Source organism: Protopterus annectens, chromosome 4.part1 (genome assembly GCF_019279795.1).
Source record: "Protopterus annectens isolate FY-2018-M chromosome 4.part1, PAN1.0, whole genome shotgun sequence".
Taxonomy (NCBI): domain Eukaryota; kingdom Metazoa; phylum Chordata; order Ceratodontiformes; family Protopteridae; genus Protopterus; species Protopterus annectens.
Genome location: NC_056734.1, coordinates 905,430,622 through 905,451,362, shown reverse-complemented (window position 1 = coordinate 905,451,362; position 20,741 = coordinate 905,430,622). Strand labels below are relative to the sequence as shown.

At 39.8% G+C, this 20,741-nt stretch overlaps 1 protein-coding gene across 1 annotated transcript in view; it reads left to right on the top strand.

Moving 5' to 3' along the window:
• The window catches only part of LOC122801336 (sericin-2-like), a 59,478-nt gene that overhangs the window by 10,866 nt on the left and 27,871 nt on the right, over window positions 1-20,741 (top strand). Inside the window, exon 2 of the mRNA XM_044070875.1 lies at window positions 92-306. Coding sequence (XP_043926810.1) covers window positions 92-306 — 215 coding nt within the window. The remainder of the gene's footprint in view (window positions 1-91; window positions 307-20,741) is intronic.

The following is a 20,741-nucleotide window of genomic DNA, read 5'->3' as shown; positions in this document are numbered from 1 at the left end:
GCTTATGGCACCACTGTTATTTTGTTAGCATATATTGGTCTATAGCAGTGTAAGTATTAATTGTTCCTGTGTTTGTTGCTTATTATCGCAGGTGATCCTGACAGTGAAAGTGTGAGACTTCTACCTCCTGATGTCAGAGCATCATCAGACTCTGATGATAATGGTGGCCAAACAGAGACACAGCCAGGGAGTGTGGAGGTTGTATCTGACACTAAGGTTGACGTGCAGCCATCCCCTGAAATTTCATCAGACACAGCCAGTAGGCTTACACCTACCGATTCCAGTGTGCCCTTGGATATTGGACAGGTAGGTATAGACAATCTATCAGGGAAGTATAGTTACTGTGGCCTCAGTGTCTGTTGACTCTAGCTGTTGCCAAAGTACTCAGAGGAGGCCTGCTGTCTATCCACCACCTGAACAAGGTGTCTCTTCCTGTGCCACTCAACATACATTTAGGGCCCTCTTGGAGGCCCAGGCATGTTCACAAAGGTGCTCTGGAGAAATGCTTAGGGTTGTAGATGTGCCACAGGTGGACATGCATGATTGCCTCCACTGTGTTGCCGATTAAATGGATCAGATGAATGACACATTGGAACAAGCAGTATCTGTGATGGAACATCTGTTGTGAGGGGGACAGCATCCTTGTGGGTAGAGGTCAGCCACATCATCTGCTGTTAGACAATGTGGCCATGCCTGATCATGCTCCTTTAGTGGCAGTACTTCAGTGGTTGAGCTATTCACACCCAGAAATGGCAGGCCATGGGGTCATGGTCCTAGGTGTCCTCGTGAGGGGAGCTTGTCCAGCAGACATCAGTCACATTCAGGTAGCAACAATGCATCTGACCATGGGCATGGATGTGCCAGTGCAACTCATGGCAGAGTCAGTTCTTGTGTTCGGGGATGACGATGAACTGCCACGTCTACCATACACAGCCCACACCTGTACCAAATACCAAGATGAAAAGTTAGCACAAAGGTTGGCTGTGTTCATGCAGACACTCATACACTAATTTCACCTGTAGGACCCATACATATACACACACACACAACAGTTACATGGTTCAGCCAGGCAGATTAAAACTCATTTTGTCTCACTGGACATTTGTTGTTTTATCCAAATGTCTGCCTGCTTCTCTTTCTTACTCACACACACTCACAGACCTCTTATGTTAACCTAGGCTTCCTGCCCCCCCTCCCCCACAACACTCTGTGCAAATGATGATAACTGTCCGATATCCCTGTTTTCTATCTTTTAGATTCAGGGATACATAAGCTTTTTGCCTGATGCTCAGGGTGTATAACTGACTTAGTGCTTAGTATATCAGCATTTGTCATGCTGAACCTTTGATTTACATTGGTCTTAGAAAGTTAGACAGTTGATGGCATCAACATGTTTCCAACTTTATTGTTAATGACCTTCTGATGGTTTTGGAGTCTGAAACTGAAAATTATTCATTCTTTCTAACTTCTATCTTTAATGGTTTTTCAGTACAAATGTATGGTGCTAAACTGAGGCCATGCAGTGACCATCAGTACTTTTGAGAGGTATGACTGTCTGAATCTTTGATGCCTGAGGCCTGCTTCTTAATAATGGACACATATAAGTCAAATAGGTCTCTGCTGTCACATGTTAAGGTCATTTCTGTACAAATCTCCCACCTTTTACTTGCTTACACTACCAAGTAACAACATGCAAGGATATGCCAGTCATTCATATTATTATACAATACACTCCAGGTTCAACACTTATCTTCTAAATCCAGCAGTTCCAACAGTTTCAGTTCAGGGCTACTCTGTTTGATGCAAGCAGTACACGGTCAATACCTGCTGAGGCAAAGGTTTTGACAGTTGCCTGGCATCATTGTTACTATTTGTATGTGCATAGGAGGGAGGCTTTAGGCCCTTAGGTGTAGAGGGAGTGTGCTATGCATTGTCTCTTAGCCAATCCAAGGCATACTGAGCATGCCTAGAGCTGCCTTCACTCACAGCAGCTGCTGCTTCCCCCCTGACTCCTCACCTGCACATGGCTGTGGTGACCTAGGTATTGGTGATGGGATTTGTGCTTATTCCCCTTGTTGATCCTGCTGAAACTGTTTTCTAAGGATGATGTTGTGTAGCATGGCACATACTGTGACTATTTCAGTACATGTCCATGGATTGTGCTGCAGGGCTCCCCCAGATGTACCTAAACACCGGAACCACAACTTCAACAGCCCAAACACATGCTCTATGATATTTCTGGTTTGAGCATGTGCCTCATTATGGCGTTCTTCAGCAGATGTATGTGCATTTCTGATGGCTTTCATCAGCCATGGTTCCAGTGCATAACCTGCATCCCCAAGTAAATGACCCTGTGGGATATCCTCCCCCTAGTGAACATCTGATACATTTGGGAGGTGTCCCAGATATGTCAGTTGTGGTAACTACCTGGGTTGCCAGCACACACATCCAAGATGATTCCCTTGGCATTATACACGACTTGGCAGTTAATAGAGTGGAAGCTCTTTCTATTAATGTAGAGCCTTCACACTTCCCCAGGTGGTGCCTTAATTTCTACATGTGTGCAATCTATGGCACACAGTACTTCAGGGTAGTGTGCTACAGGGTAGAACTCCTGCATATTTCTGGCCCTATCCTCAAGAATACAGAGAAAATATATGCAATCACTAACATGTTGGACCATAGTATTCAGCAACTGATGGAGATTCCTAGATGCTAAAGCCTGTGACACCCACAAAATGTCCCCTGTTGGTCTCTGAAAGGTATCTATAGCTAAAATTCTAAGTGCTACACATACTTTTATCTCAACTGGGATGTGTTCATCTCAGTTTACACTGGATGTGAGTTGTGGATGACAGAGGGCGTTGTGTTTCTGTAGTGTGTCTTTATCTGCCTTGTAGCACTGTGCAATTTGCATCTTATGTACATTGTGATAAGTTATCTGGGGTCTGAAAACTCTTCCCCTTTTTGGCCTTGTTCTGTTAGCAGCAGCAAAGACTTAAGCCTGTTGAACATACACATGAATTAAAGCAACAGCAGCACCTAGCATTGTTTCTGTGTAAACCCTTTCCATGGCTGTATTCCAATAGGTTTGGGAATTCACAGGGAAAACCAGCACTGAGTCTACATGGCTGCCTTATAGCTTGTTGAATAGCTCCTCCATCTTGGACAGTTAGCTCTCAACAAGGCAAGTTGACCATCAGTAGTTTCCAACAAGTAGGTACTCAAAATTGTTGGTGAGGTTACAGGTGGCAGTAGAAGGAACATCCATTTCAGTTCAAGAGGGAGCTCCCTCACCCAGTGGACTAATTGTTCTTATTTTTTATTATATTCCAGCACATTTTGGAGTCAAGGGTCATAGAAATTATGCCCTCAAGAGAGAATTGAAGGTTTTTACTCTAAAATGTTCCTGGTTCCCAAAAAAGCTGAGGTGGCCACTGGTGTTGACCTATACTTTCTGAATACCTTTGTCAAGGTCCCTAAGTTCAAGATACTCACCATGCAAACAGTGCTTTCTCTTTTGCCAGACCACTGCTTTATGGTGACCTTGGGCTTGAAGAATGTGTATCACCACATCCTCATTACTCATCACTTCAAGAGATATCTGAGATTTTTTTGTGTCTGCTTCTCACTATCAGTTCTCTGCCTTGCCCTTTGGACTATCTACTGTGCCTCAAGTGTTTATCAAATGCCTTGTTCCACTACTAAATCACTACTGGCATGTTAGCACTCACATCTTTTCTTACTTGCATGACTTGCTGATCTGAGCAGAGTCTGTATCCATGTATTTGGAATCACTAGAGAAGGTCTTGACCTTACTCTCCCACCTAGGGTTCAAGTTGAATCTTCAGAAGTAATGCCTGACAACCTTGCAAAGACTTGTCTTCCTGAAGTGCTTAACTGACTTTTACCAAAAAAAAAATGACTTTTCTTCCAGAAGGCAAGGTGCTGTTTTACTAGATGATGTTTCAGGAATTCTCCTGGAGGATCTTTACCTCTGCAACAGAATTCCTAAAAATTATAGGACTTATGGTGTCCAGGATTCTCATGATACCTCTGGCCCATCTCCACATGCAATTCTGGGATTTTTTGGTGCTGTCCTTTATCAGGTGAGAGTTACATTGGTTGAGAACTCAGTTGAGTATTAGATCTGGACTCCCCCTTTTTCCCCCTTGTCCAGTTGCAATCTGTTCAGACAGATTTGTCCTACTTTACTTGGGTAGCTGTGTCAATGGAAGCTCAAGTGCAGGCCACTTGTAGATCCAAGTATGCACAAAAATACATAAATATCAAGGAAATGTCAGCAATGATCCACAATTTGAAAGTCTTTCACCACCTATGGATTCCTGGTCCTGCTCAGGTGGTTATGGACAACACCCATGTGGTTACTCAACAAACAAGGGGGTACAAGGTCAATTTTCTGTGCTAGTTAACAATGATGGACTGGGAGCTGACTTAACAGCATTCTCTGACTCATCAGGCATCATACATCCCATCAGAGTAAAATGTTGTGGTAGACAGACTAAACAGATCCTGGGCAGACCTGCATAAATGGTAGCTCAATGCAGTGGTGTTTCATGATCTAGTCCAAATGGGAGGAATACCACAAATAGATATGTTTGCCTCCCTTCAAAACAAACAACTAGAGGAATTCTGTTCCAGGCATCCTTTCAGCCATGCTTGGAGGACAGACACATTCTTGTTCTCTTGGACAGGGATGTTCCTGTATGCATTTCCACCCTTTTCACTGATTCACAAGGTACTTCTGAAGGTACAGAATGAAATGCCAGAAATCATTGTGGTGACCTTACATTGGCTCAAGCAATCTTGGTTTCCCTTTAATAGTATTGGCTAAGGGCAATTACCACAGCACAAGTCTGACTTTTACAAGACTGCAGATCAGTTTATAGTGGATCACATCAGCAGGCCATGTTGGAGAAAAGATGTTTGGAGGCCTGCATGAAATGGATGTAATGTTTGTTTAGAAGTAGATCATTTAGAAATTGATAGTGAATGCATTTCTTCAGAATTTTGGAGAGTGGGGACAGGATTGCCATGGGTCTGAAATTAGAAATGTCTGCATTGTCACCAACTTTGTGGAGTGGAAGTATGTATACTTTTTTTCCATAAAGTAGGAATATAAGACTCTTGGAGAGATCTTTTGAAAAGTATGCTCTTGGGATAGGCAATGGATCTTGCTGACATTTGAGGAATGCTGGATGTAATTTATCAGAGGCACAGGAGCCAGGCTTCAGTTTAAGGAGAAGCTTAGTAATGATGTTGATGGGGATGAGGGAGAATGAAAAGGTGTATGAGTAAGTAGTTGTTTTTTGTTGGGCAGGTGGTGGTGGAGGACAGTTGGTATTAGCCTTAGTATGGAGAAAGCTAGTAGTGAGCTTGGCTATTATGTCTATGAAATGAGAGTTGAAGACGGAGGCTATTTCACTGGCAGTCTTCTCTGGGAATGGGCATGGGTTGTTATTGTTTCCAGGGATGGTTAGAGATGAAATAGAGTTCCAAAATGTATTAGTATTTTGTTCATAATTTTTTTGAAGGCTTAAGTAGTATACCTTTCTATCAGTAATGATTAGGCACTTAGCTTGGTTGTGCAGCTGTCTGAATTGGAGGATGTCAGTGGAATTTTTATACTTTTGCCATTTTCTCCATATTTTGTCCCTGACATTCATCATTTGCATTGTAGCTTTAGTAAGCCATTTGGCATGCTTGATTCAAACTCTTTTTGTGTCTAAGTGGTGCTAGTTTGTTGAGGGTAGTTAAGAATGTGGAGTTGAAGAATTTGACAGCTTCGACAAGTGGTAGGATTTTTGGAATATTCAATTAATGCTACTAAGGTTTTCATTGAGAATTGTAGGGTTAAAGTTACTTAGATTTCCTGATTTGTTTAAATTTGTGTTGCTGCGTATGTCTGGTGAGGTACAGACAGAAGGGAGCTTTATACTCATTTAGTGGTCTGATAAGGGTAGAGTACAGCAGACTTATGAACTCTATGACCTTGGATGTGATGGCCTTATTTATGAGGTGCACAATGTAGAATGTCTCTCTCACCACTATGGACACATAGTGATTGAAGTGTAGATTTCTATCAACATGTGCTCCCAAGTCTTGCATCTCTGTGTTTGAGCTTAGAGTGCTTCTATGTATATCATAATTAGCAGGGGTACTTCATTGCCAAAGGGAACAATGAAGAATGTTTTGCTTTAAGGTTCAGTCCTTGAGTTTGACATCAATCATTTGTCTTTGTCAACTCCTTCTGTAATAACTGTCAGCATTACTGGGGGACTGTATATGACTGCATCAAGTTGACAGTCACTTGCAAACTTTGTAAACCACAGGTGATCTATCTTTACCTGGGGTTCAGAGAAATAGTTTCCAAACAGTTGAAAGGCCAACACAGATCCTTGTGGTATTCCACTGGTAAGTAGCCTAGTGATGGAGGTACAGTCCCCAACTTTGACAATGTGGGTTCTGTCAGTGAGCCAATTGACTATCCATCTAGTAATGTATGGGTTAATTCCCAGATGGGAGATTTTCTGTATGATACCTGAATGGGGATAGTGTCAAACACTTTGGATAACTCATGATAGGGTATGTCCTGTTATCCCTCATCTTTTGGGTCAGAATCAAAGAAGTCCACTATATTTAATAAGTAAGATCTACCCTTGACAAAACCAAACTGGACAAAAGAGCATCACTACTATTGAAAAAGGCTCTGCATAAATTACTTTAATACCACAGAATAAGTGTTTTTGGCCCATTACCTACAGGACTTCATCAGATAAAAATACAAGTTAAAAAATCAGGCACTTAAAAAGCTCTCCAAAAGTCACATGTTCACCTAACTTCGGTGACTTAAACTGATATAATCTTTATACAGAATTTAACCAAAGAAAAGATAAAACCCTAGTAAATCCATTATTAATATTCTCAAAAGTCATATACATTTATATAACAAAATGTATGAATGTCAAAAACTGTGCGTGTAAATATATTACTCAAGAAGATAGATATTTAAGCCTGGCCAAAACTAAGCATTAAATGACAGTTGCCACATCAACTTTCTCCTCTCAAGTTGTAATAACCAAGGCTCCCCTCTAATACTTGGGGTTACGTCCTCTAAAATTAAAAATTTAAACCCATGTTCAGGATATTGAGAAATGTTGTCCTTTGTTTTATAATTTCATAAATGTGTTCATAAGTTTTGATGTACGGCAGCATATATTACCCCTTTACTAGCACAATTGAGTTTACCTTGTATAATATACCTTCGCTACTTGATTTCAAATTGGTCACAAACTTTTTATAAATTTGCAAGAATTACAGTGACCACATTTTATGCCACCAATTTTAGCAGCAGGATATATATAAATATATCACTATTTTTATTATATTTCATTAGACATTTTAAGTGCATTTACTAAATAGTAATGAATAGGATAGAATATATTTGTACACACAATTTTTGATATTTATGCATTTTGTTACACTTTTTTTATATGACCTTTCTGTATATTTAGGATTTTATTTAATGGGTTTACTAGTGGTTTATCTTTCGTTAGGTTAAAGTCTGTATTAAGAGTATATCACTTTAAAATCACCAAATGTAGGTGAACATGTGACTTTTGGAGGGCATTTAAATGCCTGATTTTTTAACTTGTATTTTTATCTGATGAGGTCCTGTAGGTAACAGGATGAAAGCGCTTATTCTATGGTATTAAAATAATTTATGTAGACACTTTTTCAATGCTTGTGGCATTCTTTTTTGAATTTTCTTGTACTCTTGGTCCTTGTTTGTTTTTAAAAACCAAAATGGGTTGGGTCAAGGGTGTTGAAGGCCATCTATGTCCCTGTGGATAAGGTCAATGCTGATTCCTTCCCTAGCTTTGCAGATAAGACTTTTTAGGCTTATAGGTCAATAGTTCTAGATCTGCATTTTAACCGATCGATGTGCATTGCATATCACACAGCAGTCGGTACTAATTTCTTTAGTGTAGGTGATATATGTGTGTAAAGTGTACTGAAACACCAGGGTTGCAGTACTTGGGGGAGGCAACACAAGGCTGTATTGTAAATATGTGACATATTGTTAGATTGGGCTTTCAGTTTGGCATGTTTTCACATGTAATTTCTTGTCATAGACAGGAAATGGCAGTAAACAGCAGTAATGCATAACAATGTTTTCTTTTCCATAGTGCCGCAAGCAGCAGATTTGTGGGATGGTTGATAAAGTGTTTGTGCATGCGAGATACACATTTTCAATATTTTGCTGTTTGCACATAGTTAAGCAGTGCGAAAACGAGTCACATTTTAAAATATCTGAAAGTTAGTATTGAGTCTATGAAACACACCTGCTCCTTAACTGTCTCTGTGCCAACAGATGTAAATGCATTGACACATTTCTTTTTGAGTCCAGATTTGAATCCAGGTGTATCTAATACTTTTAAAGTCTTTTAAACAAACACTGATAATGCAATGATATGAATTCTTTATAGTACATGTGTTGCTGTGTGTTGGCATAGTGCAGCAGGGTTAAACAGCATTGCACAGAGGTAACTGCAGCATTTGGCGCTCACTGACGCTGTACATTGGTGTGATGTGCACCTCCACACAAACATAGTACCCAGAAAGTGAAGGGATCCATTGCTTTTTCTGCCACTTATGTGTGGTGTGATTTTTTTTTTATTTTGTCCAGATTAAAGGTGTTAAAATGGGGTAGATAGGAAAGTGGTGAAATGGGGAGCAAGCAGGAGGAAGAACAAAGGGAAAGCAGAACAGGAATGTGCAGGAGGGCGGTAGGAAAGAACCATAGCTATCCATTTCATTAACAGTGTAAACTGAAAATACATGCAGAGTATTAACTGAAATTGGACTGTCACCTCCACAAAGATGGATGACAAAAATGCGACCTTCTTGTATGTATATATATATTTATATATATATATATATATATATATATATATATATATATATATATATATATATATTTTTTTTTTTTTTTTTTTTTTTCTGGGACAGGCGTTCTATTTTTTATTTCAGTAAGAGTGGAATGTTGGTGAAGGGATGTAGGTATGTCTGGGCCAGGTAATTTAGGTAGGTGAGGAAGCAATTACAAACATATAGGACAAGAGACACAGACAGTGATGGACAAAAAAGACTGAGAGACACCATGACTGGGATAAGGGAGGGGACAACACAGACTCATGCTCATCAAGCTTGGAGACAGTGAGAATCTAGTCCTTACCCACTGGCTGTCATCACTGTCACCTTACTCTGCTTGGCTGGAGTGCTTGACATCTCCTCCTCCTCCTACAGACCATGAGGGAGAGCAGTCGCTTCATCCAGTGTAGGTGCACATCAATGGTACAGCGCATGACCCTATGCACCATCCCTGGCAACTCCCTAAGGGTGATGAAATAACTGCCTTCACCACTGGTCCTGTGAGGGTACCACTGCAACAGCTTCAGGTACACTACTATCCAAGGTTGCAAGTAGTGCAGAGGCAGTGCTGCCAGGTTGTCTCTCAGATGTGCTGTGCATTGGTGCTGGAGTCAGTGGAGCAAGGGCAGGCTGTTTCACTGGGGCTGGCCTACCTCTCTGGGCTGTGTAGCATTTAGACATGTGGTACACGTGGATGACATGGAGACATTTTGATGACACATAATAGGAAAACAAAGTGAGAGATAAGGGTTAGGGTGAGAGAAAAAAAGAGATAAGATTAGTTCCATCATATGTGCCATACAATGTATTAATACGATTATACAACTCTTGTCTGCAGTATTATATCTAAGTTTACATCCTAACAGATACACACTACACAAATTGCTGAAAGTAATCATTGAAATGTGTATATATTGCACATATGCATGTTCCCATTACACATTACAGTTTACAGTAGGGTATTTGTGCCACTGGTATAGAGTGTTTAATTTAATGCAAATATTATTGAAGAAATAACAGTATTGTATAGTTGTGAATTATGATATTTGAACCTACAACATCTGACTGTAATCTAATATTGGATTCTTACAACTGATTTTTGCTACAGACTACTGCATGCACACTTGCTTTTAAATTTGGGATATGCCTACTCAGTTTGATACAACTCTATAAAATACAGAAAAGGCTACCTTTAACTTTTAATGCTACAGTAAAACTCCTCTTCTGCTGCATACATACAACTTACTTCCCTCAGTCTCTTCTTTCAAGCAACATGAACTTGCCAATTGAACTCATGCTCCCTGGCAGGTGGATAAAGAACAGAAGCGCATTATGCATACCAGTCTTGTCTATATTAAACTTTCAAAGTCTTACAAGTACTTCTCTTAATTTCATACTAACATAGCTGTGGGATGTCCTCAGTCTCAAATTCCTCCAACCAAAGGTTGAGAATATCCCCTTTTCTCTTGTGTAGGTCATTAAAATGATGCCCATATTGTTCTCCAGTGTGTGGGATACCAGTGGCATTGGATACAGCCTGGTCCAAACTATTCCATGCCTCAGACTTGTACTGAGAGGCAGGATTGTCCCCCTGCATAAGCCTTTGGCTGTGGTGCTTTACCCAGGAGTCCAATAAACATCCTGAACTCCTGGACACCCCACCTCTGTGCCGTAAACCTGGCAACTTCCCCTCTAATGCCAGTCATGTCTAACAGCAGAACTAGAGCAATGGAGACTGATGCTATCCAGCCAATTTCAGTTATCACATTTACTGGTAATGCACAAACCTGAGCAACACATTTGCACAATGTTAAGTGGAGAGCAACAATGCAAGCAGGGAGGAATTATTAAATATTTGCAATTGAAAGTCAGTCAGTCTGACACTTGGCTTTAGTTTGAGGGGAGTCTACTGATGTAGCCTGGAAACATATATTGGACATTTTTAGCTAAGTGTTAGTTGAGTTAGGTTTGCAGACATGCACTGGAGGCATAAATGTAATGATATGACACATTTGTTTTTACCTTAATACAGTGAGAAAACTGAGTTTTACACAGTGGGATTTAAACCTATACATAAGGGACAAACATTTTCTTCCACATCATTGATTTTCCATCTTTCCCACATAAGAAGTGTTGCACAGGCATAGTTATGAATCATACATAAATGCGGGTGACAGTATGGGCTTTTACATTTTTATGTGTGTAACCCGACAAGGTTACTGGATATAAATTTACTTGTGCATGTGTCTTAGTTAATTGTGAAGCCCATGCAAGTCCAGATAACAGAATTATGCTTACAGAACTATAGTACACAGTATATCTTCAGTCATATATCTGAAAACAGAATAATTGTGTCTCATCCCTCATACGTATAATTCATATCAGCTCCACTATCTAAAGTTGTTATAAGTGAGAGTGACTATAATGGGAAGTGGAACAACAGTAAAAGTTTATGGAATATCCTGGATTACAACCCAAGACCATGTGTATGGCAGTCCTTCACTTATACTTGGCACAAGACTATTAAAATAACACTTCTCTATTTTTCAATTCATTTTTATACACTTCACTGTCACAAAAGAAACTAAAAAGGTTGCACATCCTCTACTAGAACCCAGGACCATCTGTACTCCAGCCATACCCTTACACCTGCTGCCATAGGACTAGTTACATGATATTCCCTAATTTACTAATGTCTCTGTGTTAACCACCATGCAACTCCACTTAGCAGATTTGAGTGGTGCCAAACAGAATTAATTGAATGTATCTGGTATCAATTATCGGCTGTCTGGGTCCTGGCTGTAGGTGTTCTGTCTGCTTCCAGGATGAGCCAGTTGTCCACTTTGTGCACTGCCATGCTTCATGCAAAAGAAATAAGCACAGCCAAGCCTGACATTTATTTCCTCCATTTCCCATGATTGCACTAAACGGTGCATCATGCAAAAACTGGCCCGGAAAAAAAAAACAAGACAGAGTAAAAAAAAAATGGAGAAGTAGTTGAAATGAGGAAAATCAATCTATGACATGCACACTAGAAATTGATGGTTCACATGAAATATTTCTACATAGATCTGAATTTGAGCTCTCTCTCCAACGAACACTCACAATGCAACAAACGTACTTTATCCCTCTTTGTCACACAGTCAACTTTGCAGCAAGCAACTGAAACAATTCTACATACAACCAACTGCAACATCACCTACAGTAATATGAAACCATAAAACTGTTATTTATACATTTATTACTTTGGGATTTAGTGCACTAAGTGATCACACAACCAGTTATGATTATTGCTTGCAAATATACAGCACTGTCTTACCTCTCTGTCTTTGTTGGTCATTCTTCTTTCATCTGACCAGTAATCTGAGACATGCATTCTGTAAGACATTCTCTATCATTGGCCTTAAAATGTGTGAGGATATTAAATGGAAATAATGTCATATGCAGTTGCCAAATATGAAGGGGAGGTTGGATGTTAATGAACAGAGCCTGTGAATCGTGTGCTGCTTACTTACATTTCCAACATTATACCTAACACTTTGTAATTAAAAACATCTGAAGCAAAGGCTTTTACACATTTATCTACATGCAGTAGTTAGAAGTGTACTGATGCCATGGCTATTTTTGTCAAGGATTTTCATAGGTAAACATGAGTGGCAATACCTTAAAATGGAATGTTCTGTGACAAATCTGTAGACATGGTTCAAGGCCAGTTCATTTGATAGCATTTTAGCATTTCAAAGATAGTTTGTTAGCAAAATGTATCATTTGCCTATTCTTTAAGGGTTGGCAAAGCTGCATTTCTGTTATGGCACAAGCAAGAATATGTCACTATTGTTACTCTCCTTTTTTTGCATCCAGCCTGTTGTTTGTATTTCAAATCTCGAGACTGTTTTATGTTTCTCCAGTGGGTAATACTGAGATGCTACCTTTTTATTTTATGTGAATGATCTTGTGAGGGTAGTGAAGTCTGAAACTGAAATGTGAATCATTCATTTCTAACTTCTCTCTCTTTAATGATTTTCTAGTACAAATGTATGATCCTAAATTTTCCAGTGCAAATGTATGATCCTAAATTAGGGCATGCAGTGACCATCACTACTTTTGAGAGCTATGACTGTGTGAATCTTTGATGCCTGAGGCCTACTTCTTAATAATGGACACATATAAGTCAAATAAGTCTCTGCTATCACATGTCAAGGTCATTTATGTACAAATATCCCACATTTTACTTGCTTATAATACCAAGTAATGTAATGCAAGGGTAAGCCACACATTCATATTATTACACAATACACACCAGGTTCAATACTTACCTTGTAAATCCAGCAGTTACAGCAGTTTTAGTTCAGGGCTGATTCTGTCTGATGCAAACAGTACACAGCTTATACATGGATGGGGTAAAAGTTGTGATGGTTGCCTGCTATCAGTTTTATATGTATATGCATAGGAAGAAGGTTTTATGCCCTTAGGTTGTGTGTACTATGCATTGTCTCAGCCAATGTGAGGGCTTATTGAGCATGCCCATGTCTGCCTAAACCCACAGCAGCTGCTGGTTTCTCCTCTGACTCCTCATCTGCATGTGGCTGTGGTGACCTTGGCATTAGAGGTGGAATGTGTGCTCCTTCCTCTTGTCGAACCTACTGAAGCTGTTTTCTCAGGATGATGTTGTGTAGCAAGGCACATACTGTGAATATTTCAGTACATGTCTGTAGATTGTACTGCAGGACTCCCGCAGATGCATCTAGGCACCAGAACCACAATATCAGCACCCAAACAAACACAGGCTGTATGATATTTCTGATTTGAGAGTGTGTCTCATTATGGCATTCTTCAGCGGGTGTGTGTGCATTTCTAATGTGTGTCATCAGCCACTGTTCCAGTGCATAACCTGCATCACCTATCCCCTCGTAAATAACCCTGTGGGATATCCCCCCTAGCAAACACCTCATGCAGGTGAGAAGTGTGCAAGATTTGTGAGTCATAGTAACTGCCAGGGTTGTCAGCACACATGTTCAAGATGACTCCCTTGGCATTACACATGGCTTGGCAGTTATTAGTGTGAAAACCCTTTCTATTTATGTAGAGCCTTCACTGTTCTCCAGGTAGTGCCTTAATTTCTATATGTGTACAATATATGGCACCCAGTACTTCAGGGTAGTGTGCTACATGGTAGAACGCCTGCATATGTTTGGCCCTATTACACAGTGTTAAGGGACCATGTAGGCTTTATTGAATCTGGACATACATCTCACCTCATCACAAGAACCAAATGGATGAAATCTGGAATGAATTCTTAACTTGCAACTTCAGCTAAGAAGCTTATAACATGGTTAAAATCTGTAACATAGCTTATTTTGAAGAAAGTAAACTAAATCAGTATTATTTTGCATAGATTTCTACTAAAAAGTTATAATGACTGTGTGACAGACCCTTTCAGTGTGGAACAGCATGGAATGTGACATTTTTAAGACTCAAAATGAGGTAAATTCCTCATAATAAGATATATTTGGGAGGGATGCTTTTGTCATTTCCCTGTTTTTTTTGTTTCAAGAGGTTGGGTACCATGCTGTTCTGACTGCTCTTTTATTTTGCCTTGTTTCTCTTTCACTTGATAACATTAACTGCATCGTGCACAGGCATCACACTACACGGGGATTTTTTAATATTTTTTGTGCAACTTGCAGTTTTTCTCATGATGTAGCTGCTTTCCATGAAGGAATGAAGCCATATAGAAAAATATTGCTGTTTGGGAATAAATTGGTACAGTACTGCTCCTTCACAAGGTGTAATTAACTTAGCTTTTCCAGTAAATGGCAATCTAGTTCCAGTGAAAATAAAGCATGCCACTGATGTCCACAAAGGTGGGGAAAAAAGAAGTTTAGCACATAATATGTATTATGGCAAGCCGAGCAGTCTTTCAGAGGGGGCAGAAAAGGAAGTTAATGGTTCTGGCTAGTCCACTGCACAGAGATGTTGCTTTGACATTGCAGAATAAGAGATTAAGTATTTTTTAATTATTTAGTAATTTAAAGATGGCTATTATATTTGTGGATCCTCAAGACAGACATAGGCTGACTGGGTGCCCACTGCAGCCACAGGCTTTGTGGGTGCCTAACACAAGCTATGCTATGTTATGTATTCCATGCTAAATGTAACCAAACCTCAGATTGTGTGTATCATGATGTACCAAACACTGGGTTTTCCATGCTGATGGTATCAGCTGCTCTAACATTACTTTATCATGACATAAAAGAGCATGTGCGTTCCATGCTGATGGTAACTGAAGCTTTGACATTGCTGTATTGTGATGTAATAAATCCTGTGTAATCAATGCTGATGTAACTGAGGGTCTAACTCTACAGTACTATGATGAAACAAAGTGTGTATGTTACATGCTGATGGTAACTGAAGCTCTGACACTTCATGTAAGATGTAACAAAGCCTGTGTGTTTTATATTGATGGTAACTGAAATTCTGATACTATTGTATTATGATGTAGTAAAACATTTATGTTACATTTATTTATTTATTTTTATTGATTTGACATTTGAGTACTTTGAGGGGTTGATGAATGAAGAGAATGAGAGGTAGAGAAGGTTGGATGATGTGGGGATAGTGAATCATGAAATACAATGGATTAGCAAGGAGGAAGTAAGGCTAGCTATGAAGAGGATGAAGAATGGAAAGGCTGTTGGTCCAGATGACATACCTGTGGAAGCATGGAGGTGTTTAGGTGAAATGGCAGTGAAGTTTTTAACCAGATTGTTTAATGAAATCTTGGAAAGTGAGACGGTGTCTGAGGAATGGAGAAAAAGTGTTTTGATACTGATTTTTAAGAATAAGGGTGATGTGCAGAGCTGTAGTAACTACAATGGGATTAAACTGATCAGTCACAGCATGGAGTTATGGGAAACAGTAGTAGAAGCTAGGTTAAGAAGGGACGTGATGATTAGTGATTAGCAGTATGGTTTCATGCTGGGAAAGAGCACTACAGGTGTGATGTTTACATCAAGGATCAGCTCTGAGCCCTTTCTTATTTGCAGTGGTGATGGACAGGTTGACAGACGAGATCAGACAGGAGTACCCGTGGGCTATGATGTTTCCAGATGACATTGTGATCTGTAGTGAGAGTAGGGAACAGCTGGAGGAGACCCTGGAGAGATGGAGATATGCTCTAGAGAGAAGAGGAATGAAGGTCGGCAGGACTAAGACAGAATATATGTGTGTGAATGAGAGGGATGATAGAGGAATTTTGAGGATGCAAGGAGTAGAGGTGGTGAAGTTGGATGAATTTAAATACTTGGAATCAATAGTTCACAGTAACGGTGAGTGTGGAAGAGAGGTAAAGAAGAGAGTACAGGCAGGATGCAGTGGGTGAAGAAGAGTGTCAGGAGTGATTTGTGACAGACGATTACCAGTAAGAGTGAAAGGGAAGGTTTACAAGAGGGTAGTGAGACCAGCTATGTTATATGGGTTGGAGACAGTGGCATTGACAAAAAGGCAGGAGTTTGAGCTGGATGTGGCAGAGTTAAAGATGTTAAGATTTGCACTGGGTATGATGAGTGTGGACAGGATTAGGAATAAGTATATTAGGGAGTCAGCCCAGGTTGGAAGGTTTGGAGACAAAACCAGAGAGGCAAGATTACATTGGTTTTGACATGTGCTGAGGAGGGATGCTGAGTATATTGGGAAAAAGATGCTAAGGATGAAGCTACCAGGTAACAGGAAAAGAGGAAGGCCTAAGATAAGGTTTATGGATGTGGTGAGAGAGGACATGCAGGTGGTTGGTGTGACAGAGCAAGATGCAGAGGGCAGGAAGAAATGGAAACATATGATCCACTGTAGTGACCCCTAACGGGAACAGGCAAAAGAAGATGATAATGATGATATTTGTTAACCGGGTTGGTCAGACTGGGCTGCAGAGTCCTTATTCAGTGGAGACCCAAGGAGAAAAGCTCTACACAAGACAATTACACAATAGGAAGATATCAGCATATTAACATACAGATTCATACACACTTGAACAAGAAAAAAATACATCATAAGATTACAATATCAATCAATGAGGTTTCAAACATACATCCATATTTATGCTAAAGAGCATATATCTTATAAGTGAACATGTCGAAAACAAACAGAACAGTTTTGTTTTCAATCAAAAATATTGCAGAGTAACAATTAGGATGACATATGAATAGTTAGATTCTGAATGATAGTTGCCATCAGAGATGAATTATGAATTGAGAGATTATACATGGACACAGAGTAAGAAGAGAGTGGGAGAGTGAGGGAGCAAAGCAAGGAAAGTGGAACTGGTGAAGGAGTAGTTAGGTAGGAGAGGGGCAGTGGCAGGTCCAGTATTTGGTAAAATAGTCCTTAAGGAGTTTCTTGAAGTTAAGGTGATGACTATGTTTTATTAGAGACAGCGGTAGTTTATTCCAGGCAGTAGCAATGGAGTGGCTTCAAAGTAATTTGCCCATATTTTTATTAGGTTTATAGATGTCAAGGAGGTGTAGGTCAGTACTGCGTAGGTTGCAGTTAGGAGTGTAGGGAGTGATGAGGTCTGAAAGGTAGAGGGCAGTGGGGTGGTTGAATTAAAAGGGAGTAGGTGAGCTGGAGTTGTGGAAGGAGGAGTTGGTTGTGGAATTCTAGCCACTAGAGTTTTTTTAAGGCCATGCAGTAGTGAGAGTGGTATGGGAGGTTGGCAGAAAATTGGCCTATGTTATTATAGGTGGTTTCAACTTTAGCTATCAGGTTGGCTTGAATATTGGAGAGAACTGAGGCTGAATAAAGTAAGGCAGGGAGAGTTTGTGCTACAGATTGTTTAGCGCTGTTAGTGAGGTATTTCTTATGTCTATAAAGGAGACCAAGTTTTTAGTGGGTCTTTTTGATGGTTTGTTGTATATGGATATCAAACTTCAGTTAGTTGTCTATGATTACACCAAGGAGTTTAGTGTTAGGTTCAACAGATCTCTGTTAACTGGGTTGGTCAGAATGGGCTGCAGAGATAAGAGAATTATTAAGATTTTTGTGCTGCTGAAGAGATTTGTGGAGGAAGAGTAAGTGTTTTGTTTTTTGAGGATTTAGGAGTAGCTGATTATTGGTTAGCCAGGTTTCAACTGGGAGGAGGGAGTTTTGAGTTAGAATAAGGAGATGGGGGAGGTTGTCAGAATATGAGATGATAATAATGCAGTCATTGGCTTACTGTATTACAGAGGAGTTTGGACAGGAGGTGTGAAGGTTATTAGTAAAGATATTAAAAAGGAGAGGTCCAAGGATTGACCCTTGGGGGACACCTGTTTGGTTTGGAAGGAAGTGGAAGATGGCAGAGAGCTATTTGACAGATTGATATCTGTTGTTGAGGTAACTAGAGAACCAAAGTATAGTAGAGGAGGAGAGATTGAGGGAAAATAGTTTACTGAGAAGTCAGGTATGGGAAATGGTGTCAAAAGCTTTAGCGAGATCAAGGAATAGGCATGAGACTAGCTTGTTATTATCTCTAGCTTTGGCTTTGAGAGCTGTGGAGGTGCTGTATTGAGGGTGGAAACCATGTTGGGTGGGAGTAAGTAGGTTATTTTCTAAAATGTGTTTGAGAAGCTGGTTATGAATATATTTTTGAGGATTTTGGATAGTGGGGATAAAATGGCTATAGGACTGTAGTTGGTGGGATTGGTTGAATTGCCACCTTTTTGTAGGGGTACGACATAGGAATTTTTCCATATGTCAAGGACAGTGTTTTCCTGGATTGACCTGTTTACTAATATGGAGACTGGCAGTGTAACAAAGTTAGCAGCTATCTTAAGGAACTGAGGGGGTAAGTTGTCTGTGGAGGGGGTGCAGGGTTTTAGTTTGGTATGGAGAGATCTTATGTATGCAGTAGGAGCAGGTTTAAGGCTGAATTGGGAGGGATCAGGAGAGGGAAGGGGGATTAGTAGGGGGGTGCAATCTGGTTTAGTCAGTTTTTTATTGAATCATTGAAGAAGTTGTTAAGAAAGGAAGCAGTACCTGTTGGGGTGCTGTTAGGGCAGGGGCTGGGGGTAGAGGGGGTGCTTGTGTGAAGAAGTTTATTGATGCTTTTCCAAAGCATTTTAGGATTAGAGTGATGGTTGTTCAGTGGCTTTTGATAGTATTTTTTGTCTGAATCAACTTGTTTCTTAGTTAGCTTCCTAAGTTCTGTATAGGTTTGGAGATGGGAGTGGGAGTTAGACTTTTTTCAGGTTTTCCAGGCACTGTCATGTTTAAGCATTAATTTGCAGGTTGACTGGGTTAGCCATGGGGCAAAGTTAGTTTTTCTTCTTATTTTTCTAGAGGATGCTAAGGAGTTTAAGATATTTAGGATGGTGTCATTGAATTTGGAGACAGCTTTGTTGAGAGGAAGGGCATAGAGAAAGGACCAGTTAATAGAAGAGATAAGATTATTGAAGGTAGTTGGGCAGAAATTAGAGAGGTTAAGACTGTCTATAAAGAGGCATGGTTTTAACAGATGGGGTGAATGTCATATCACTTGGGTAGGAAGATGGTCACTAACAGTCTGGTAGGGTAGTGGCAGAGTGATAGAGTGTAGGGTTTGAGGTAAGGATCCAGTCAAGTGTAGTGCTGTTGTTTGTGCATTTATTTATGCAGGTGGGCAAGGTGATGAGTTGTGATAAACCACAGAGATTGATGCCAGTAGTAGACTATGAATCAATGGAGTTCCAATCTATATTGACATTTCCTGGAATAATAGTCTCATAGAGGATGTTTTGAGATCTCCAGTAGAGAAAGTGTTCGAGGGGCCTTTTTTAATATAACTTAAGAGTTTTATACTTTTGTGTAAGGTAGACTCTGGCTTATTTCAATTTTAATGTAAGAATGCCTGTAGTGTTCCATGCTGACGATAACTAAGGTTCACTATTGTATTTTGACATGACAAAGCCTGTGTGATTTATGGTGAGGGCAACTGAGGCTCTGAAACTACCGCACTATGATGTAGCAAGGCCATTGTGCTCCATTCCAATGTTAACTTAGGCCCTGCCATTACTGTATTATGATGTAACAAAATCTGAGTTCCATACTGACTGTAAGTGAAAGTCTGACACTACTGTATTAAAAATAATGATGCCTCTTGTGTTCCATGCTGATGGTAGTTGATGGCCTAACACTACTGCAATTTGAGAGGCAAACCCTGTGTGTTCCATGTTGATGGAAACTGAGGTAATGACTATACTGTATTATAATGTAACAAAGACTGCTTTTTCATTCTGATAGTTCCTGTGGCTGTCACGCTACTGTATTATGATGTAACATAGCCTAAAGTGTTTCATGCTTATGTTAACTGAGGCTTTGACAATACTATTTTATGATATAACAAAACTGACGTGTTCCATGCTGATGGTAATTGAGGCCCTGACTCTGTTATATTATACAATAACAAATCCTGTATGTTCCATGCTGATAGTAAGTGAGACGCTAACAGTACTTTGATATAACAAAGCCTGTGTGCTCCACAATGATGGCAACTGAGGGTTTGACACTACTGTATTATGGTAAGACAAAGCTTCTAATATTCCATATAGAAGGCAACTGCGGGTCTGACATGTCTTCATTATGATGTAGTAAGTCTTACATGTTCCATGCTATATATATCTATGGTTTAGGCAGTACTGTATTACAATTTACCAATGTCTGTGTTTTCCATGCTGTTGGTAAATGTGTCACTATCCCTATTGTATTAATATTTTACAAAGTCTATGAATTTCTTGTTTCTGGTAAATAAAGATCTGGCACCACTGTATAATGATATA